At 39.3% G+C, this 23842-nt stretch overlaps 2 protein-coding genes across 2 annotated transcripts in view; both read right to left on the reverse strand.

The window, feature by feature from the left end:
- Nucleotides 1–1675: 1675 nt before the first annotated feature.
- Nucleotides 1676–22827, reverse strand: grik1a (glutamate receptor, ionotropic, kainate 1a). The gene is made up of 15 exons (XM_034549558.1): nt 22668–22827; nt 21980–22237; nt 20704–20885; nt 20050–20103; nt 19622–19792; nt 19360–19503; nt 17897–18004; nt 14310–14426; nt 13430–13633; nt 11984–12207; nt 11257–11375; nt 9412–9629; nt 7868–8093; nt 4958–5208; nt 1676–2089 (listed from the first exon to the last, which is right to left on the reverse strand). Exons 1-15 carry the CDS (start codon nt 22795–22797, stop codon nt 1922–1924), a joined length of 2574 nt encoding a protein of 857 aa, XP_034405449.1. The 5' UTR covers nt 22798–22827; the 3' UTR covers nt 1676–1921.
- Nucleotides 22736–23842, reverse strand: part of LOC117742340 (T-lymphoma invasion and metastasis-inducing protein 1-like) — a 61575-nt gene continuing 60468 nt past the window's right edge. Inside the window, exon 30 of the mRNA XM_034549555.1 lies at nt 22736–22835. Within this exon, the coding sequence (XP_034405446.1) occupies nt 22803–22835 (33 nt within the window). The 3' untranslated portion in view covers nt 22736–22802. The remainder of the gene's footprint in view (nt 22836–23842) is intronic.

The raw sequence follows: 23842 nt of genomic DNA on the forward strand, positions 1-23842 counted from the left end.
AGGCCAGAGTTGTAATCCATGGCCTGATTCATGACGGATTAGATACAAAAATACTGCCTTTGGTTTTGATTAAGAATTATGGGGTTAGGAGATTAGAGACAACTAAATGCTATTACATTGGACTGAGCCCAATACCAGAATTAATCTGAATACCAAAAAAAAAAGAAAACTCATTACATGAAGAGATTAAGAAAAGCTCAGTCCAATTCTCTAAGGATGCACACAAACCAGTGCACAGCATCCACCAACAGAAATATTACAAAAAAAAAATCTGAATCCAGTCATTTATTAAGTATTTATAACACATCAGTTATTGCGCTTTCCTGTTTGAAATGTCATGCAATAGCTGGTAAATGCTAGGTCAGCTTTGAAAGTCCTGACATTATTGATAATGAATTTTATTAAGGTGGAATGCTTTGGGTCCTCCATTAACACCCTAAGCATTACAGACAATGCCAATATAATTGTTTGTAAAGAATGGTTGTGTTCTTTACCTGATTTTATTGATGCCAGTATTTAAAAAATATAAAGAATACTGAATTGCTGTCTTCAATAGGCTATTCCCAAAGAACACGTCATCCATGTCAAGTCCATTGACAAGAGTACAAGGCAGTTGTACTGGAAGACTAAAGGTGATTAGAGGGTTAGTAAAGAGGTGGCAGAGAGACGAAGAGCATGAGGATTTATTTTACCTGGATATAGAGAAGCTCCCAATGTAGCTTTAAGCTCAGAACACAGTAGAAATGAGGAGGACGTAAACGACTTGTCAACGAAAATATCAAAACATGTCGATCAAAATTAAAATTGAGTACTGTAAAAGCACATTTCATTAGAAAATTAATTAAATAATTTTGCATACAAAATAGGTATATGGGGAACATTTTGTGAGGAACCTTTGAGGGAATTAAAGGGATAGTAATATGTCTGTTGATCACATTCTTAAATGTTACCATACATTGTAATTCCCCTTGAAATCTTCTGGGAGTTATGCTCATGTAAACTAAGCCTGTTATGTAGTCGCAGAGACAGTTTTTAGTCTGTTTTAGCACACATCCACTGAGATCCATTGTCAATACTGGAAGACAAGATCTCCCCTCGGGCTTTCACATTTGACAACTGCAAAAAGAACAAAAATTACTGAATTGACTGGTTGAAAAACAAGACTTCTACTCCCAGAGGAACAAGGAAATTGTCTTTGACCTCCTGAGAATTTCATGCATGAAAAGAAACTCTAATTTTCTTCTACGAGAAGGTTCTCCCTCTTTCATATTCTTTTTCTGATGCACAGACAGCAATATTGTGCTTGAAGGGTATAAAACAGCAGGTGTGTTTCTGCTTTTCCTTAGAGGTCTTTTTCTCTTTTTACTGTCCAGGGTTGGCTCGGCAATCCTCTCTGAAGCTACTTTGCCACCTGCCAGTAGGCACACAAAGATACATGCGCACACACCACTGCCAAGGATAGACAACAAAAACAGAGAATCAGTCAATGGTTTAAAAAATGCAAAAATCTTTTTACTCTGAAAATCAGTGAAGTTAATATACATTTACACAATGGGAAAATCAGATTCAACTCTGCAAACTGCTGAAAAGAAAGCAAACTACAGGCACGAGGGAACAGTCATGGTTTACAGTATGAGAGGGCTCTCATTCTCAAAGTCATCACCAGTTTTAACATTATCAATGTTGATATAAGGCTAAGACTTTGTTAACTACAGTACATCTACAGTATAATGCTTAATGTATTATCCAGAGTGTGACGAAGAAACACCTTCATATCAGTATGCTTATTATGTATTATCCAGACAGGAGTGATGCAGAAACACCTTCATATCATCTGGTGGCCCACAAACAGATTTGAGGAGTGGAGAGCATTCAGGTTGCAGTCTCTGATCAAAGTTCCATCAGGTTTCAGATCTAAGGCTCACGTGCTGGAGTCTCGTCGTGCTCCTTCCCTCTTTGCAGCACGTTTTGGTTGACAGAGGATGCAAGCTGTCCTTGCTTCACTGCGGGGTCGCGACCTCCTCCGGATGCCCTTGTAACACTGCAGGGAGATACCCAACTCCTCCATCCGAGAGCTAAAAGATACACACTGTCAAAGAGAACAACATTAGGCATTATGACCTCTTTAAACTTTGGCCATGACATTTTTTTACAGCTACTGTATAATTGAATCAACTAATGAATTATTGATTATGGCCTTTATTGAAAGCTAATTTAAGTTTAAAATGAAGGCAATAACATCTGATCCATCTTCACAGGAGAATGCCTGCAGCTGAATGAAGTAAAGTAAGCAAAACACCAGAAATAACAAAACACACATGAAATATAAATCTATGAAAAAGACTTGTGAACGTTGTTGTCTCATCATAAAATCCAAGAACACAATCAAGAGATGAAGGACGATGTTTGCTGTGCGATATCATAATGCAGGGAGCTATGCATTTATAATATGGTAATTATTTGAAATTACAAAAGAGAGGGCCAACTTAACGAGAAGCCTAAGGCTTATTTGATTCTGCAGAATAATACATTGCGTTTAACTCATTAATCTTCGATAATGTTCATGAGCTTTTTTGTTTGCTCTCCTCCAGAGGCATTGCTCGCAGAATTTATTTAGCAAATTATCATTCACAGCAGAAAGTCATCCCATTTTTATCTGTCGGTCTTTGCATCCAAAGACCATAAAGGTCTTCCTCTTTCATCCTCAGCCTGAGGGTATTCAAACAAATGTGGCTTCCTGCAGGGTTTCCCACGATTACCAGTAACACTCCGTATCAGTGGAAAACTTACGTGGTACAAACCTCGGACCGTAGAGACTGAGAAAGAGGAGCTAAAACTGCAGATTGAAATTCATGAATAATTTGGACTTCGCAGAACACATTCAAATAAAAAAAATGCTTGGTTAATACTGACTCGGCAAATAGGAACTATGAACCCTTTAAAATGATCAATACTTCTTCTTTGTAGTGGTTCATATTTTCTACAACTTCATGAATATTTTCCAGTTTTTTTGTTTATTTTGGTGAGATTAATCTTGCAACTAGATGACAAGGTCAGTATCCCTCTGTGATCCCATCCATCATTACTTGAGTTAAAATGTCCTGCATACAGCAGATGTGTCAGGGGACTAAACTCGACACATTGTTCTATCACTGTTATACAAATTCCAGCCAACCCAACCAGTCTACAAACAAGCTTAATGAGGAGGAACCTATTTAAATAACCTTTGCTATCTTTTGATTTCCCAAAAGGCATTCAGTCTGCCTCTAAAGTATACACAAATGCCTACTGAGACTTCACTGAACAAAACAAAAGGTTATTACACTAGTGCAAGTGAGAACACAGCAGGGCAGCACTGGTGCAGCGGATACATTATTTATTTATTATTATCATTTTTTAAACTATCCTTAATATAAAAAAAAAAAAAGTGTGCTAAAAATGATATAAACAGATGACTTACATATTTCATGTAATAACTTGCAACTTAAAAACAACATTCAGATGTCCTGAGTGTTTGTCCTAATTCAAATGTTTAGGCTAACATTAGTAAAAGAATCCTTGCATACTGTGTAACAAAAGCATGCATATAAGACGGGGTTGTCACTTATGGAGCGGACTTGCCTGCATGAAGATAACATGCATTCTCTTCATAAAACAAGCTTGTTAAGAAGAAAGTAAAATATTTGACTGCTTAACTATACCCAGTTATACAGTATAAAAACACACGGTAATCTAATTAAACGTTGTCATAATTTAATATTGGCCTGAGGACAAAAAGACTTAATTTGAGAACAAAATATTCAGTTGAAACCTAATCAAATGATCGGAAGAAGGGACATAGTAATGTGAGCATGAGGGTCAGGGGTCAGACAGAGGTCAAACGGTAATTAGGATTGACTCACACGGGGGGGGCGGGGGGGGGGGGGGGGGGGGGGGCAGAGAAAAGGACAGCTAGTTACAAACCTATCGTCTAGAGTGTGTATGTGTGGTAAATGTGCTGCCATGGCTACTCTGTGTCATCCCCTAGTAGCCTGCCGCTCTCCAGATCCGTAGATAAGGAGGTGCCAGAGGAGGAGGTGGAGCCACGCCGCTGAAACTGACGGGACTGCACCCCATAAAAGAAACAGAAGGCCTGACACGAGCATGCAGAGAAAAAAAAAGAATGGAGCAGAAGAGAGATCAAAACAGGCATGTAGAAAAACAAGAAAAGAAAAACACAGAGCAAATATGAAACCGAAGAAAAGCAAGAAAGTAATCATGTGAACGGTACAGAATTGATTTGCTTTCACAGCATCGCTTTTAATATGTTCTTGTTATCGAAAGCAGATAGAACAAATGCTTCTGCTATATAAGAGTAATAATATGTCATCTTCATTTGACATTAGTGCTTGACAGGGAAGATGTAGCTTTGGGCATAATCCAGAACTAATGACTTATTGGTGACATGAATGACATTTTAAGCATACGGGAAATGATTAAGTTACAAAATGAATAGTGCTTTAATGGTTTGGATGTCTGTTAATTTGAGGTGTCAACCCATCACTTCTTTACTATAGTTCACCCACTGTTTACTGTCAGGCACTAATAGGTCATGAATCCATCTATGCACTTTCTTGTTGCTCACACCAGCAAGTGAAAACATGACTTTGAGTAATTTACTTTTGATCAAGCAAACAACATCTAACATGCACTTCCATAGTTAGAAAATATTCATTTGTAAGGGACAAATAAAAACTAGACTCAACATTGCTTGTCCCTGAAGATGTGTGTGAGAATAAATTACATTCTAATTTCTGTCAATACTCAAAGATTTTAAACAACCTAGAATTAATTTAACAGCATCTTTTCTTCTACCGTGCCTCGTTGATAACAAAGATCTAATAATCATGAACAACAGCTTCCTCAGTCTCACATGTGTCATTATCACTCCGCAGAAGGACAGCAGTGCCTCACTCACCTCCTCTATGTCAGCATTCCTCCGGGCCTTATAGATGAACTCTCCGATAGCCACAAACACAGAGAGAACCAGACCAGCAGCCAGGACGATGAAGATGCCGCCGATGTTTTCCACACCCAGAGCACTGGCCTCCTTGTTGTCCTCCTCTGGACAGCCATTGCCTCGCCACCACTTCTCCTTCATCATGTGCAGCTTCCCTTCCTCCTGCAGCTGAAGGATGGCAATGGTCACTTTATCCCTGTATGGAGACCCTGGAGAAGACAAATACAAAGAAATGATGTAATGAAAGGGCATTTATAAAAACCTTTAAATGTCCCATTGTTAAAATAAAGCATGGCAGCCCTGCTGAGGGCAGCCCTCCTCTGTTTACAGTGTTTTAGTGAACCATTTTTCTACCATGAAATTAAAGCCATTATTACGTGCACTGAATTAACTGACTGGAAACATTTATCATGAGGATATAAAAAGGGCCATTTGCATTTGTAATGTTTAACAATATTTAAAAAGCATTTCAAGTAACATCCCCAGAGATCAGGTGATGGCAGCACACATTGATGGGGCCAAGGAATCAAATTTAATAGGTTTGAGAAGGAGGCTTCCGCCCCAACACTATCAAATGACACTCAGGGGCCTAAAACATAGGGAACATTCAAGCCTGTTAATCAGATAAGAAAAGAGCTGAATAAAGTTGTCTTCAGTGCAACTCAGCCGAGGCATGGCTGGATCTGCCCTGAGGGCATCAGTCAGTTCTTAAGCTTTAACCTAAACCTGACCCTGTACAGAGTCCCTGCGCAAAACGAAATAAGTCATGGGGTAATTGGAGAGGAAAAGCCATCACTGAGCCTCAGTTAGATTTAGCTCTGGAGGATGGCATCATACATTTTTTTATTTTTGGTTTGGTTTTAATGCCATATCACCTGCCCTGCTTTGGAATACAGTCATAGACACACGCTGTAGGAAGATGCTTTGCTTAGTGTCAGAGATTAGAAATCATCCGGGTGGTCAGCCACAATATGTACCAGGTGCATCGCAGGTGTTCCCCAGTCTCCTCTCTTGTTCACTCTTCACAGCTCTGCCTTCAGATCAAGCTCGCTAGCTCTTGCACCAGCAGGGGAAAGAGGCTGAATACAGATAAATGATGTGGGTTGAACCACCTGGAGCTCAGCATCACATTTGACTGGATGAGCAACCCCAGTGCCCTCTACTAGAGAGCCAACTTAACTTTCTGAGGAGGATCTGGTCATTTGCCATCTGCAGTGTTATGCCACTGATATTCCTCCACTATGTGGTGGCCATAAGTACATCCTGCACGGCCGTGTTCAGGGTGACAACATCTGACAACATAGAATTAAAAAGCTCATCAGGAAGATTGGCTAGCTGGTGAAACCTGAGGCTCTGGTGGAGGTGTGTCGGACTACAGAGGATAATAAGGCAGTACCTTTCATCACCTGCATGCCATATGTCTGCTTGAATATTACAGGAAGTCCTATGTTTCTGAGGCCATCAAACTGTACTACTCCTCCCCATGCTGCTGGGAATAGAGCCTTGCAACCTTTGAACTTTGGCTTTTGTTCGTGTTGGGCGATATTGCAAAGATCTTCTTTACCCCAGTTTGTATAGTCAATAGTCAATATGAAATAACCTCATTTTAACCTATGATAAGCCTATTTTTGTATACTCTTGTGTGAATTAAATTAGATATAATTTAACTACACTGGGGTATTTACTATTAGCATAATTCATATAAATTTAGATTTTCTGAGAAAGTTGACTTAGAATGTGTTTGTTTTGATCAATTTAGATGACATAATGGTGAATTATCGCCCAGCCCTAGCTTTTTAAATATAGTTTTAATGCACTTGTGACATGTTGACACTCACCGTTCTCATATATTGTATGAGTAATTCTCCAATTATTTCCTTTATACTTTTTTGTTTTTATGGTTCCATAACAAGGCAAGATTAGAGTTGATAAAAAAGGTAATAATAGAGTATTGTCAAAAGGTAATGACAGCCAGCGAACATCTCATGGTAATTATAGATATGAAGTGGATGGAGGATGCCCATAAATCTAAATGTATACCTTATATTTGCCAACCTATGTAGTTGTGGACTATGTTCTTGGCGAAGACAATAAGGAATTATTTTAACAGGCTCTACATTTTTTTTACATTTCAGGAGACAGAGAAAACACAAGAGAGACACAATATGTTAAGCACTGCCAAAGTAAACATCGAAGAGTGCACAAACGGTCCAGTAGGTTGACTTGCTTCCAGTTTAAGTTCTCTATCCAATAAACTGGCCTGAAACCTCACATTAACATCGGCAGTGAACAGCTGGCAGAGCTTTTTGGATGGAAGTGCACTTGCATGTTGAGCATACAGGATAGCAGCTCTGTACTTATATTCAAATAAATTGAAGTTCCTATCTACAGTATACAGCCAACGTTTACAGATATTCCATTAATTTTTAGAAAGCCCTCAATTTTCTCAAAAGTGTGCATAACTGTGATTTGTTTATATACTTGTCAATGGCTTGTTTTCACTAGCTCAAAAGCGTAAATGTATACAGTCTACCACAGAGAACCACCGAGGAAGGTCATGCAATCATAAACAAGTCTTGTTGTACTGAAGTTACAAGGGCAACTCCACACACGTAACTCAAAGCACAATGTCAACAACTGTCTGCAACAACACATTATGTTCTAATTTTCAATGTAAGTGGAGTATTGAAAATGATTGTTTCATTACTTAGTAAGAAGACATTAAAAATGTGTTTGTGATTGACAGTTCTTTGGGCTTTTCCTTCTCCACTAACTGACATGGCGGTGAGAAGTAGACCTAAAGTTTATTGTACTACAGACACCTTTATTTCCTTGTTTCGCAATCCCTTACATTCTCATTCTTCTTACCAATAGGTGTTCCCACTCCATAGCCTTTGGAGTCTATGAGACCTCCAATCTGTGTGAGGTTGCAGTTTCTCTGGCTGATGTATTCGATGCTGGTGGACTCCATCAGCATGGCATAGTCTGTGGTTAGGACCCGCGTGATGCCTTCCCTGTTGTTCTTAACCAATGCAGTGGTCTTCCTGCTGCTCATGAACGCCCACATCTTCTCATAGGTGGAGATCTTTGATTTCTGCAAAAGTATGTATTTGTATTATGTGTGACTACACAAACCCTACATGTACTCAACTATATTTAAAATGTTATCATAACACACAACAGTTCAACAACACTATGGGATATATTTGTGATAGCTTGTGTGTGTGTGTGTGTGTGTGTGTGTGTGTGTGTGTTTGTGTATTTCTCCTTGCTCAGTCAGAGAAAATGGGACAGCTGTGTTCTAAATCTCCTCCAGCTGATTCAATTTGTTCAAGCCATCAACACAGCCTGCTTCTTCCTATCCAGGCAGACGTAATCACTGGCTGCAATCTGGGAAGATAAAGCCCTGCATGGATCACCCCTGCTGAGCCACCAGGATGCAAGGAGAGTGGGTGGCGGTGGGGGGAAGGAAGTGACAGCCCTGCCTAAGGACATCGGTACAGCAGTATATTATGTAATGCAAACTAACAAGTTAACATATGTTTAACTTCAAGACAGACGCCCCAAAACGCAAGCACAAGTAGTCTTAATATGCATCTTCTCCACTTCCCATGAATCTACATTGCCTTTAATTAAAGTAAATGCTACTCTTTTTCTCTGCCTCTGTCTTTAGATCTTTTTCTCTTTCATGGAATATGTTGGCAAAAAGGCAGGATGACGAAGGGAGCAGTTGAGGAAGCTGTCATCACTTCAAATTTATGGAAGGGAATGTACTTTACAACTGATTCATGCTCACATTTAAATGTACAACAGAGATGTCCATACAAACTAACTGTTTTGTGAATTCGCATAAAGTACCAGACAGGAGTACACTTCAAATTCATCAGAGAGGAGAACAAACAAATTACATTATGGTGTCCATTGGTTGATGTTAATATTGGTTCATTTGATACTAAGTAACCCGGCCTATTTGTCGAATATATTCAAATACAAAAACACAGCAGGACTTTAATATAGAAAACAGGAGTAATCACAAGTCTTTAACTAATTCAAAACGAGAACTATCTAACTATGTTTGTAAACTTGTTAGAGATTTACATCTAACATTAATAAAAGCCAAAGTTCAATACCAAGTATTTCTCTTTTGCTTAAGATGACTCAAAATAAAGAGCTGTAGGATTAAATGCCTTTTGCATGTTTTTGGCTTAACTTAAAAGACAATGTATCGTAGAATTTAATTCAAATTATGCATTTAATTTGGGAAAAGTGAATTATATATTGTCTTATAACCTCTGCTGCAATGCTTATTAAATTCACCAATGTGTGCAATATCCTTTGACGGGATCTCCTACTTGACATGAACTTTGGGAAAAAGCAAACAGGTGCTAATTTAGAGCTTACAGCAGTTGTACCTTGAAGAAGGTCATGGTGGATCCATCCCTCACTGCCCCATATTCAATCCTGGTCTGCTTTGCCAGGTCGTCTGCTGAGTCGATGGGCGCATCCATTCGTTCCACCGTGAGGAAGGCAGCCAAGTTGGCCGTGTAGGAGGAGATGATGATTAAGGTAAAGAACCACCAGATACCGCCAACTATTCGAGTGGACAGAGCCTTAGGCATCAGCTCTGAGCCTGGAAGCACAGCGATGGGGAACAAAAGGTAGCACAATAGGCTAAATCAGACAACCAGTAAGATACAACCAGAATGGTAACACTTGCTGTTTGTGTGTGCAGAAGACACTCAATAAAAAAAAAATATGTGAAAAAACATTTCTTCCACAGCGAAGTCAAGTAACATGGTCATGTTGGGGTTATCTTAAGAGCGCCATTGGATTTGCACCTCAGCCCTAAATGATAAATTGTGCACCTCTCCAGACAATTATTTTCTCTCTCTCTCTGCACTACTTGTTGGGTCTAAAACACCATGTAGTAAAATCAATTGATCATTGTGAAAAAGCAAACATAATAAAACAAAAAAGTACAACTTTTGTTCAGGACAAAAGAAAGCTGAATACAAAAATATGTGCCAAAAAACGTAATGAACCATAAAACTAGAAAAAGCAGAATGAGCAAACTTCTTTATATTTACCTCTCTGTGCAGAGAAAAGAAGTAAACAAAATATGTATGGGATTGAAGAATGCATTTATCACAATTAACGTGCCAGGTTTGCAACACCTGCGCCTGTTTTAAACCCGTTTTCACTTTAATTGGGCAAATGCTTTACTCCACTTTTAAAGTAAACTATTTGGAGGGTTTATTTAACGGCCATGTATCTCAGGAACAGTATCCCACAGAAAGCTCAAGGTCACTGTTAACCACCAAACAGCTAGTTACACACACACCACACATATGCCACAAAATAAACCAAAAATCTAAAGGCATCCAAATTGTTTATGAAAGCTTGTCTATTCTTTTATAAACACTGTACTGCAGCATTTCTGAAGATCTAAGAAATTTGACAAATGTGGCTTGCCGTCAGCAAAATTGGAACATTTTATCAGCATCACCATGACTTAGACTAGTGTTGTCAGGCATGTCGAACTTATCCTGCCCAAATCTCCTTCCTCCAGGGAGGTCGAGTCTCGATGAAATTCAACATGATTGTTATTACACGGTATGGTTGCAATTAATGGGGATTGGATTTTCAGGAAGTAGGAGACTACATTTTGAATGAAACAACTTGGAGCGGCTTAAAGTGTCAGTACCGTCTTTACTGCTGCACACTAGACAGCTCTACACTATGGCATTTGCAGCCTTTGCAGTTATTACCTTTTAAACTTACTTTTATGTCCTTGTTTTTTGTTTATTTGTCAATTTCTGCGTGTGTATGTTGAGAGCAACGGAAAAAAACAGACTCAAATTCCTTTTATGTATACGCATACATGACCAATACAGCTGATTCTGATTCCTGATTCTTTCAAATCGTGTTTCTGACCACCTGACAATCTCCTTTTGAATTATCTGTCATTTTAGCTGCTAAATGTGTCACTGTGTTCACCAGTTAAATGTGTCTGTCTGCTGTTTATCAAAGCAAGCAAACCGAAAAACAACAATGGTGAGAGCGGTAAGTGAAAAATAAATAAAGTATAAAATTATGGGTCAGAAAACCAAAATGAGCTAAAAGCTTTAGAGGTTGTCTAAATAATGTCTGTATAATAATGTCTGCATAATTTGAAGGACCTTTTGGAACAACCCCTTTCACAGACAAGAAGCCATTTTATCCATTGCTAAGCTAAAACTATTGATTTTGTGAAATACCTTGCCGCATAAGAGCTCCAACACCAAACCAAAAACTGTTAAGTAAAGTGAAATTGTTCTGTATGAGAGTCGAGGACGGGTTGCATGGATGTGGGTTGTACCACTCGTATGGAGTAAACCTGCAAGACAATAAAATGACAAACAGAAAAACAAATGAAAGACAATTCCAATACCACAAGAGAAGAAAAATGCAAAACTCTATTTACTGTAGCTTATCTGCACTGGTCACTCACTTCACTTCAATGCAGGCTCCCAGTTTATCTACACTTTACCTTGATTTTCACAAAAATATATCTTAGTAATGGGTAGGTAGGTGAAATCTGCCAGAAGTGGGTTTCATACAGCATTTGATAGAGCAATTACTCCTGGCTAGTTAACAAGCACAATGAAAGCCAATCTGGAAGGTGCCGGGCAGCAAGTATGTTTTTGACTGTTTAAGAATAGATATGGAAATGTTCTCTACACTCCTGCCATTCCAGACTTTGTGTGATTCTTGTCATGAGAATTTGATACATGATTATATGTTTTTAAATCTGTGCTACAGCTTTCTTTCCTGTACATTTTCAAATGATGAACGAAATAGTTTGTGGTCAAGCCTGGCTGTGGACAGCTCAGTAAACAGTCCCCATCTGTATATCCTCCACTATATCCACAGCAACCTCAGTTTTATTTTGTCCGTGCCATCATTCATCATCTCAGTATCACGAGCATCAATCCATCCTCTTACCTGGCAATCACAAAGAGCACGCAGCTAACCCCCGTGCAGGCAAGCAGCACGTACATCCAGATGTCCGGGGACAGGGGGTTGAGGAAGGAGAACACGCCTGGATTGGTGCCGTTAGGTTTGCGGTAAAGGATGCTGATACCCAAAGTCATGAAGGGCTTGGAGAAGTCAATGACCTTCTCTCGAACATATGTGATGGTCAAGGGGGCCACGGCCAGGTCTGCAATCTTGAAAAGACCCAAAACAAAGCAAGATGCTTTACGTAAAAAAAAGGGTAGTGCTCAATATTACATTGAGCGTATTCCAGTATTTGTTTCTTCCAATTGAACAAATCAAATGTCTGCGTATCAATATCCCAACAACATATAAATCTTGTAAAGTGTTTTAAACTAGCGGACAATTCTAACTTTCCATTGAAACTGGAATCCAATGCATTCCCTGTACATATCTAGAAAGTACAGTCACTCATACAATGAGGGAGGTATAAATAATCCTAACTTTGAAATACTACTAAAACGAACAAAACAAGATTACAGAAAATGCTCAACACTATCAATTTCATTATCAGGCCGCATTGATATATGTAAAATAACAGTCTGACTTAGATTTCTCTATCTTATTCTACAGATACCCATATTTATACCCAATATAACTTTTCAACAACTAAACAGGTTAATTTCATCGTGCAAACAGCAACAATTCAAAATGTGTTTGGAGGTTCCCAAGGAGAAGGGCGATCGAGTCGGCCTAACTTCATCTGTTACTACTCGCCTGAGAATGGAGTAAAAAGTTTACATTGAGAATAAACAGGGCCCAGACTGGGTTCACATGGAACTTTGATCCTTCAGGGGTACTTACTTCTCCACTACCCCATAACATACAATTAACAAACCTGGAGATTAACGCTTCACAAAGGATATGGTTACAGTTTCTGAGGCATTTTGGATTAAGACATGCAAGTGGGTATTTCCAGCAGCAAATAATCAGTTGTTGTCATCATCTGTGTTAGATAACGCATTCCAACATTGGCAGACAGATGAATATATATGTAAATATGTACGTGTGAGTAAAATTGATTTATAATTCATCACTATGGATTTCCTGTCATTTGTTAAAAGACCTGTTTAGCCAGAGGCTAAAACCATTGATTATGCGGTACAGGACTGTACCATTGATATTATCAAAGACAGCAATGTGATTCTTCTGGTCTATACATACATCACCAATAGGAACACAAACAGGCTTTGTTACCACCTGTGAACTTAATTATAGACTAATGTACATATATACTAATGTCTCTCCATCAGATGGAAAAATCCCATTTGCTTTTTGTTGATGGAACCAGTAAGATGCTAAATTCTGGGGTTGGCCTACAAAGGTGAGTCATCCCTGCAGCACTCCATATACCTGTGAATAGCAACTCCTGTTGTGTGAATGCGGGTAACTCACATGGTCAATCAGCTCCCGCACCATCCCATTCCACTCCCCCTTGTCATTCTGGGCGCCGTATTTCCCATCAGCCACCAGTCTGACTTCATATGTAAAACCTAAGATGTTGGAGAGCTCTTTCAAAAGGTCCAGACAGTAACCCTCAAAACGATCATTCCCAATCAGCTCCTTCTCTGACTTTTTCTGCATGACATATGGATTTTCCTGTACAGCAAAAGAAAACATATTCCACTGTTTTTCCAGGCACATTCCTTTTTCTGATTTAAATATGTATATGCTAAGTGAAAGGCAAATGAACTTGAGGTTCACCACTTTATACAACTTAAAGCTGATGATCTGTAGCAAAACACCCAAACAGCACATCCAGTTGTCTTTAAATCAGTAGGTTTCTTATTTATTTTTTTATTTAACAGACGAGGTCAAATAATCTACTTGTTTTCGTCAAAACAGCTTCAATTAGTGTGTCATTTAGTCTATGCTCACATTCCTATGATGTAATTGGGCTTTATGTACCATCTTAAATCTTAATTTTCATATTTCTGTGTAAATGTAATATGCCAGGCACATTTGTGCCCCGCGTTTAACATCACAACGCTGTGAATTGTAGTCAGCTCTTTCAAAGCAAAATATGCAAAAATGCAGACTTACTGAAAGTGTGCTTAAAGGGTGTTAAATGTCCACAAGAAAGCCCTCAAGCAATCAACGATTTGACCATGGGACAGGCCTCAGTCCTCATGGACTTTTCAGGAACACATCTCAAAGTGTGGACATTGGGATTGGGCCGTATTTACCTCTGTTGTCCGCCTATCTGCACTCTACACATCCCATATACAATGCCCTCCTTCCCCCTCCTCTGCTGTCCTCTGTTTAACCTTCTCACCAGTATCGTGGTGACAATAAGAGTCCTGTTAGCCAGAGAGTCTGTCACATTGTTATTCTTCTCTCGGCTGGACTTCTCCGTCAGGTTCATCCCCCCGTACGAGTTCCACACAGCAATCTGGAAAGGCAAACCGGTCTTTAGGTTTATTGAGCCACATGCTCTGCTTTGACCAGAAGAGGTAGTACGATGGAAGACAACATTTTAGTGTATTTGCTTCTGTTAAAACTTTGTATTAAGCTTTATTTTGATCAACGGCACTAAACTGCTCAGATATTCTACATATTTATAATATTTTCTGATTTGTCGAACAAAAAAAAAGAAGTGTTGAGATTGAAAGACCTGGCACATTTTCAACCTTCTGCTCTATTCATTATGCTCCATTTTCCTTTGTTCGCCTTTGCTCTGATGATTCTGGGCAAAGCTCCATTTGAGGTACAAATGAATATGAAAAAGAAGAACTGGTTTGCTCCTAAGAGAAGAATAATATCATAGCTGTTGTCTGCATCAGGTATTGAACTGAACATTGACTGAAAAACAAAGCTGTATATTTCACAACAAATGTGACAACAGATATGTTTTTATGATGAATTATTGCTTGGAATTGGCATAGAAATCTGGTAGCATTGATATTTCATGCTGTTTGAATCTAAAAAATACACATATATAAAAAACAGCAAACAAGTGTTACTTACAATAACTGTTAAATAAATCTGCATCATATAACTTGAATTTAGAGCTGAAACAATAAGTCAACTATTTAAATAATTAAATTACTGTGTTTAGTCTTTTTTTCCAGGTTCCAGTAATTAGTATTTGCTGATTTGTTGCTTATGTGATACTAAACTGAATATCTCTAGGGTTTTAGGAAATAATGTTTTCTTGATTTTGTTTTTTTCCTGACATTTAATAGACTAAATGACTGAGTAATTAATCCACAGAGCAATCAATAATGGAAATAAAGGTTAGTTGCAGCCCTACGTCAATGTGATGGTGAGGGATTGGAAATCCCTGCAGCAGGGCCAGTATGAATGAAGAAGGGCAGGATGAGAAAGAGTCAGGGGCGGATAGAGAACGACATAGTGTTTGTCCTCCATACTGTCACAGTAGCTGTGAATGAGAGTGTCCGTTTCATCCAACCAGGCAGTATAATCCAGATAGTTATCAGATTAGAACAGGCGTCTGGCGGCTGCATTTTGACCCTTTCAAATCCCCTCACTGGTTAAGAGCTGAGCAAAGTTCAAGGGGGCTCATGACATTGATGCAATAAAGTTAAGTGCATTAAATGATCAGGCTTCATTGTTAATAGAACTTTCCTCATTTTGCTGCTCAGCCTGGGAACAAAAAGTAATGCATTTTGGGTATTATTATCAGAAACAATGCATTCACTGCATTAGACGATGAGTAGCAGTGAATGCATCAGTACCTCTTTTTAAACTGAGCACTACAGAGGGTATGGTCTTATTTTTCACAATCTTGCATACATGTGCTATTTGGGATTACCTATTGGAAAAGATAGGATGCATTTCACTCCTCATTACATTCTATCTTATTCTGTTTACCCAGCCAGATAGAAAGTGTGCTCTCTTATAACCTTGCTAAAAGCACTCTATATCTCCACTGTGGCACTTTCGCAAGGGTCCACTCTATGCAGGAGTCCATTAATCTGTCTTATCTCTGGACACTGCAGATGAGGAACACAGTGAATGGGTTTGTATTTAATTAATTGTTTTGTCCTCAATCTCAAAGATAAATGGACAGAGTGAGAACAATATTTGTGTTAGCGTGGAGGGTATTTTGGTCTCAGATTGTGTAGTTTCACACAATTTAGTTTATGTTGTGTGTTGTAGAACTGTGTTATTTTGGGAAATATCACACTCTATTGCAATCTATCAATCACACGATTAGTCAGTTTGATGTTCAAGCAATAAAGTAATCTGACCAAGCCAATGAAATCAATGCTAAAATATAGCCTAAGATGCACAGCATACAATCATCATCTTTTCAACCCCTAAGTCGAGGATTTACTGTGTAGCCTTGCAAATGTATCATGCATACCAGAGCAGCTTCCAACAACAAAGTGTGCTATAAAACTGACAGGAATTCTCTCTTATACGCTGGGAGTAAAATATTATCTATGAATCCTAAAGCTCATCTCCATTCGACCAAATCAGACTGGAAAACCGTTACCACAGAGCAGGAGACATACTAAGCCAGGCCAAGTAAGCTGAGAAGAGGAGAAAGTCAACAACTTTAGGGGAAAATACTTTATTTCACTGTGTATATCCCCATCATCCTCTTCAGAGTGTATGTTGCACTCCAGTGCTCAAGAACGAACACAACTGCAACGGACTGATAATTCATTTTTCATGACCATCAAGTCAAGCGTTTTATGTGATGTGCCTACCATGTTGTGGTATTTCCTCTGAGGAGAGGCTTTTGAGGACTAAAAGTACTGAATGGAATTAAAATGACAGTGTAAATCACTGCTGCTGCACCTTGAGAGCTGCTGCCTGCCTGCATACCCGTCTCTCTGACAACTGAGACAGACAGAGAGGAAGAAGGTTGTCAACTTCTGACAGTAAAATATGAGTTTGAGGGGATTAATGAATTCAACACCCCTTCTTTCACTCATCAAATACTTAGCTTCAAGCTGATAAGCCGAGGTAGTTAAGCAAAGAATAACTCATTTGCACTTAAGTATTTATAGTATATTGTCTGACTTAGAATGATTTGATTAAAACAAGGTTGATTTGATATACATCTTTAACAATCACATTGGAGTGAACATGTACATTGCCTCCTCTTGCTTCTCAACTTCAGCCGTCTTCTCCTCAGTTAATTGGATTTCTCTCGGCTGAAATTAAATACTGCTAATGGGTATGATTTCCATGAAAGTATGAAGGCACATTATTAGAAGTGGAATGACAAGTCTCTGCAAAAGTGAAGGATTGGTACCAGCTGTGGGATGACATTGCTGCATGTGGACTTGCAGGAGTACATACTTCTTATAGAGATAGTCATGTCTAGTTAAACAATGTAGATATCATATTCTTTTGTAACATTACTAACAAAGTTTTGACAAGAGTCTGGAACCAAACAGTTAGGGTTAGGGTTAGGGTTGAAACTGAAACGTCAAAACACATGGCATTTCTGTTCACAAAATCAGTGAAGAGAAACAAGGTTGACGAGGCCAAGAGCAGGGAAGTGTGTGGCATACAGAGTGAGAAAAGAGGGGAGAAGGGGGATGACAACAAAGGCTGAGACCAAACATGGCACTGGCACAAACCTTGATCCACCTTTTCGTGAGGCGACTTCCGGCCTCCAAAATACCCTTTTGAAAATGTGGGGGCAACATGAAGCACAGACAGTGTGGAAAGAAATAATCAGTTGTTGCAGAATTATTCATATTCATGACCGGACAAATCTAAACCAAATAATAACTGTGGAGATAGATCATGGAAAAACAAAATCTCTCCAGCACCTCCAGCTCTCTTTCAAACACACATACATGTCGTAGTGGAATGATCAGCCCGGGTGGGAGCAGCATGAGAGCGCTGTAATTGGCTGTTTCAGGCCCCTGTGCTCACCCTGGAAGTGCCATCCTCTTTGAGGCTGATGATGTCCAAATCAAAGCTTCTCCTCAGGCCATCGGTCTTATTAAGAACAATGCGCCCTGTCAGTCCATCCCACTGAGCCTACAGAGAAGAGAAGTAGAGGGAGAGAGAAGTGGGAGATAAGTCTCAAGTGCTGTCTGAGTGTGGAGCCTTATTGAAGCTCTGGAGAAAAACTCCCATGAGGAGAGTGAAGGGGATTGAGGCAGAGAGAGGAAGTCAGTGTTGACGGACGGCTGGAAGACATCAGGTGAAGACTGGAGGGCATCTATATGTTGTTTCTGTGGTACAATCTCAATACACATCAAAGTGTCTGTTCACGATAGCGGTAATAACTACATTTACATGTGTATAGCATCTTTACAGTAGGGGTATTCAAATTTATCATTTGATCATTGAGATACATGCATGGATCTCAATTGTTTCCCCCTTTGGACAGTTAATGTCATCATCTACATGCTACACAACTAACTGGCTTATCTAAATATGACTGGCTAACTGTAACCTTGTTTATTTCAAGCACAGGGTTTCCTACCCTACACCAAAATTAAATGGCATAGTTTCAACACATAACATTTACATTTTTGTACTAATTCTTGAGGATTCACTCAATTTTAGTTAGAGAGCTTAGTGACAGGAACATTGGGAAATCTTCCTGCTTAAATTTCTTAGTGTAGACATATGTCTTGCAGTAAAGAAATTATGAAGTTATTTACAAAATAAAGAATAGGAATAGGTTAGAATTGTGTTTGTGTCCACACATTTCAAATAGAATTAAGTTAATTTTGTCCACAGACACCTACTCATTATTGTGCCCTAGAATAGCAAGAGGTGATAGTCCCCAGGATTACATTTCAGCCATTGAAATGAAAGCTGTGCCCCCATATTCTGCACTCTCTCGTCACAAATGTTTTTGAATTGAGTGCTGCGTTCGAACTATTACTGGTTCTTGCGATCAAAAAGGCTCTTATCCAGTGATGATGCACAGGAGGACAGATGCTCCAAAGGCTGGGCAATGGCAAACACAGAGAGAGAGAGAGAGAGAGAGAGAGAGAGCATGTGAAAGCGAGGGGAATACACTCATGCATCAAAGGCCTCATTTTTGTCTGTAGGCATCCAGTCTGACAGTCAGGCCAAACCACATGCTTTCAACTTTTAAGTACATAAATACCGTATATTTTCATGTTGCGTACTTTGAGAAGATAAGCATGGCCTGTCAGGGGGGACCTATGATGTAACATATCACATGAAATGATCTAGCATCCAGTTTTCATGCTTACAATATTACATGGGAAATTTAAAGGATCATTATTTTCAAAAAACACATCGTTAAAAATACATATTGTTCAAGCTAAAAGCAACAGGGGTTGCTTAAGTCATGCTGCTGATGTTACAAGGTTTGTAGTTCTCCGAGATCCAAGGCTTTATCTGACACAGACCTCTTTGAAGAGGTTCATGAAGCGAGGTCCGAAGCGCCACGGTTTGTGGCGGTGACACTGCAGGGAGCTGACTGTCATCTGCGTGGCCCGCTGCGACGCCACGGCGACCATGAACACTGCATCATACATCAAGGCTGCGTCTGTCTGCGGAAGAGGCGGTGAGAGGAAGACGCAGCATACAAATGAGCATCACTGGCTTCCAGCAGAGCGGGTGTTTGTATCGTCAGTGCCCAGTCATGTAAAATAACAGTACGCTACTTACAGTCATGATTCCATCCATCAAGCCACTCTCTTGTTTGGGACCCTGCAGTCTCTCCATGGCCCACTTGTCCATCGTGGAGGCGACCCACGGGTCATCGACGTTCAGCAGCCGGAAGCCTGTCATGTTGACCCCGCTGTAGCGGTAAGGCTCCAGGTCCAAAGCAAACAAATCCTTTGAGGGGAGAGAGGAGCAGGAGGGAAAGAAGGGTGTGTCGGTTTGTGTATATGCGTTTGAGGGAGAGAGAGCAGGACAGAGATTTAAGCTGGAGCACAGCGTGTAACTTTCTGAGCCTTTTAATGTGAATCGATGAGTCACAGCAATATATTTTTAACATTCCCAGTGAATTTACCAGTTCAAGGCCAAAAAAACAGGAGCTTGGTTTTTAGTTGTCGGCTAAAACAAACTTTATTCGTAGTTTTCGAACTCACCAAAGTCGTGAAGAAGAAATGGTAGTACTCGGTCATCATTCCCATTGATGAGAGCTGCAAATTGAGAAGAATAAATAAAGTAATAGAAGACAATGTCAGGACATGTTGCTGAAAGTGTCACATCTTTAAAAATCGGTCATTCCTCTTAGGTGTGTTGCATTTAATATGTTACACATTGGTATGTTTATGACATTCGAAACAGGGTGCAACTAAACAAAATGATAAATACAACAAATTAATGAATTTCACTTTCAAACAATGGGTAAAAGTTAAAGTTTTGTCCTTGAAAATTGTTATCGATTGGCAATATAGATTTTTTAAAACATGAACACAAGTATAAAATGTAAATATGCAATATGCAAATACTACAGACTACAGAAATAGATACAATACTTTTCACCATCAGGCATGTTGGAACTTATGCACACAAGACTAGTCAGACATACGTTTGTCCGCATGTCTCTTCATTTCATGAATAATCTGTGTTCAATTAGCTTAATAGTAACAAATCCATGTGATGGGAAATTAGTTGTGCGCCATTTATTAATGGTGACTTTGATAAGGGAAGTTCTATTTCATCCTTTTTATTATCATATATGTGTATAACTGTCTGTCAGAAACAAACTAATGTAAAGACGCTGAAATCACTCAAACCTGTTTGAGGAGCTCCGATGCCATGCGATAGGAGCAGTCAAAGAGAATAAAGAATTCTTTGTCTTTTTTCAGTTCCTTGAGCAGTGGTCGGGCATCTTGGTTACCCGGGGTCAGCTGACGGATCTTGATCTTCAAGTTGAACTTTGCCGGAGCTTTGATCAACTCCTGCAACCGCATCAGACCTGCAAAAAAATAACAAATTAGACGGTTAAAGGACCCCCACTTAACCATGTGTTTATCGTTGCTGCACGGCAGGAGGATATCAGGTCAGGATCAAGAACCTTTCAACAGAGAACGTGCTCTCATGGAGACTTGACCTCGGCCCTTTAACTGAGGGATGTGACCCCTTTTCACTGCCTTCACCTTGTTGCCCAACATCAGATTCTTCTACTTTGTTCTTAAACACAACAAAGGTATAAAACACACCTGTGTTGTCCAGCCTGTGAACCTTGAGTATTTATTGTGTATCATGTGTGAACAACAGTGTGTAATTACTCAGGTGTGTGTCTGCATGACATTTCAGAAAAATAAATGTCTTCTTTGAAAAAAAAGAAGAAAAATCTATAAACGATGACATTTCAACAGTGGCATTTCATACTCTCTAGGTTGTTGGTTAGGGACTCACTCTATATTGGACAATGTGAGGCCATCAGCCTTGTGGTGCAGTGCAGGGGTACTACGAGCAGCTGTTTGATATGAGGCATGTGTGCCCCGTCGCAGATTGGGTTCACTAGTATCAGGAAGGTGAACACGCTGGACAGTGAAATTGCATTTTGTGAGTAATTATAAGCTTGACATATGAATATATTGGAAGGTCCACAAAACACAAGGCAGCCCTTTTGACCTCTTCTCCCTTACAATTCGTCACTTCAAATGTAAAAGTAAAAACTGATAACCAGTAATTCAGAGGGAAATAAAAAATCCTTAGCTATTGTGTTTTCCTAGTCTTAAAGACTGCATTATAGATTATGATGCAATTGTTCTGTTGTAGATGAGTGAGATGAGCTCGACTGTTTGATTATCATATCCATCATTTTCTTTCTCAAAAATATATTTGGTCAAGAAATTATGTCGCTGAATTGGTATCGCCTAACTCCATCCTGCTAATACCACTTCTCTTCTGAAAATTCACTTTTATTTCCACATGAAAGGCTGACTAAATCAAGTGGGCTTACTTTCCATCATTTCCCTTTTCATGCGTGGCAAAATATAATGATTTCTTGAAGTATATCTGTGACTCTGTTACAATGACAATCCGACTGATCGTTGGCCCCACCTGTGCTGTCCTCATAGACCACTGTCAGCTTCCGCCATTTAAAGAAAGTGACCACGTCCAGGATGGCCCTGGCGATGGCGGTGTACTCGGGATACAGGTTGATGAAGAAGGTATCTTTGTTGTCCACTGACGGGTGTTTCCAGCGGGTCTGAATGTGAGGGACCTCCAGAGCGTTGCAGATGGACTGAACAGCACTGACCGAGGAGCTGTGAGAAGGCCCGAACACTGCGACCACCCCGAGAGCCAGCTGGTCACACACTAGTGGGAGGAACACAAAGTCAGGTGGTCTTTTTTTTTCTTCACGTTATAAAAACTAATATAAACTATATTAAACAGAAGCTATTTATACCATTTATAATACAATAACAAGCCTATGGAATAACCTAAATGCCGACATTAGCTTAAATTCATGTGATGACAGAAAAATACTTATTTTCCGATGGTTTCAGGTTTCATATTTTGTTTATGGAATTAGAAACTTAATACAAATACATCCAGGTTTCGATGCAATATGCTTTTTGATCCCCTAAATCCAGCAATTGATTATGCTAATCCTATTTATCCTATTATTTCACATATTTTCAAAAGGAGAGACATTAAAATGGTATTGCTTCATCCCCCACTGTGCATAAGAAGGAAGATAATAAAACAACCACTAAATCTCTAACGTTTAACAATCATTTCCTACCTCTCCTGGAAGCCTCAAAGCCATCAAAGAGGTTGATCCTCTGAATGTCGTAGGTGAGAGTCGTGTTGGGCATCAAGCTCTTGTTGCGGTTTATGTTGTTCACAGCAAACTTGAACGCCAGCTCATCCATACTCACTAACTCGCTCTCCCGGGTCTCAAAAATACCACCTGCACATGGAGATGAAGGACAGAGACACATCACAGCACCGTCTCTGTGATAACGGAGATTAAATTAATGGATTCTGTGCTCCTGTGTGGGTTGATAAATTACCAGCTTTGGTTAAATCAAAGCCTTTCAAAAGGCACACAAAAAATAACAGTAAAACAGAGCAAAACAGGGCTTCTAAAGCATTTTGTGGTATTATTTTAAGGATTGACCAAGTGGTGGAAGGAGAACATGCGGAGGCCGGGGCAATCTTCAAGTGGGGTATTATTTATTTTAAGTTTACACCAACACGCAGTTATGACTGGTTTAGGTGGGTTAGTAGTACATAGTAACTAATACCTTTATTATTTATTAAGTAATAATTTATAGATGTGTTATTAGCCATTCATAAGAACATATTATGGTTTGTCTGATTGTATGGTGTGGTATTATCATTACTATTTAATGCGGTTATACATAGTGGTCATCCATTACGGTAATAAACACTCGTGGTTTTCTCTCTTTTTTATGACAACAGTTAAAAATGTGGATACAATAAGTCGTTACAAAACAGTCTGCTGCTGTAAATGTTGATACGATGATAATAAAAAGGCTTTTGGTTCCGATGGTCTTTCCAGAAGAACCAGAGATCAACAGTGGCACTGTTGATCTCTGGTACAACTTATCTGTCAAAGGGATTTTTCACCAGCTGGCAGCCCAATGTTTAGAGAAAGAGTTGGTAAATGTTAATGTAGACATAGTTACAACTTATAACTCATTTATAATGGATGTCTCATTAAAAAGTAGAAAACGTAGGACTCATCCCATTGGGTCAGACATGGAAAGGATACACAAGAGCAGATGCATAAGTCTTCAGTAAATCAGGCGAGATGAGCAACATCCATCAATATTTGTTACAAAGCAGCACTGCGCTCTGCCCAATATAAAATTACACCAACGGTTCTCTGTGTATTTAATGAGGGTCAATTCAAATAGTTGTTTTCATGCAAACCAAATCTCCTGTCCATAA

This window comes from Cyclopterus lumpus, chromosome 14, assembly GCF_009769545.1.
Source record: "Cyclopterus lumpus isolate fCycLum1 chromosome 14, fCycLum1.pri, whole genome shotgun sequence".
NCBI classification, from domain to species: domain Eukaryota; kingdom Metazoa; phylum Chordata; class Actinopteri; order Perciformes; family Cyclopteridae; genus Cyclopterus; species Cyclopterus lumpus.

Coding starts and splice junctions, on each gene's coding strand:
- grik1a (XM_034549558.1), bottom strand. CDS start 22,797: ATGGATGAGCTGGCGTTCAAGTTTGCTGTGAACAACATAAACCGCAAC. Junction 18,005..19,359: donor TCATGAACCTCTTCAAAGAG/GTCTGTGTCAGA, acceptor TCTTCTCTGTAG/GCTCAGTGGGATGGACTGAC. Junction 13,634..14,309: donor TTATTGTCACCACGATACTG/GTGAGAAGGTTA, acceptor TTTGCTGTACAG/GAAAATCCATATGTCATGCA.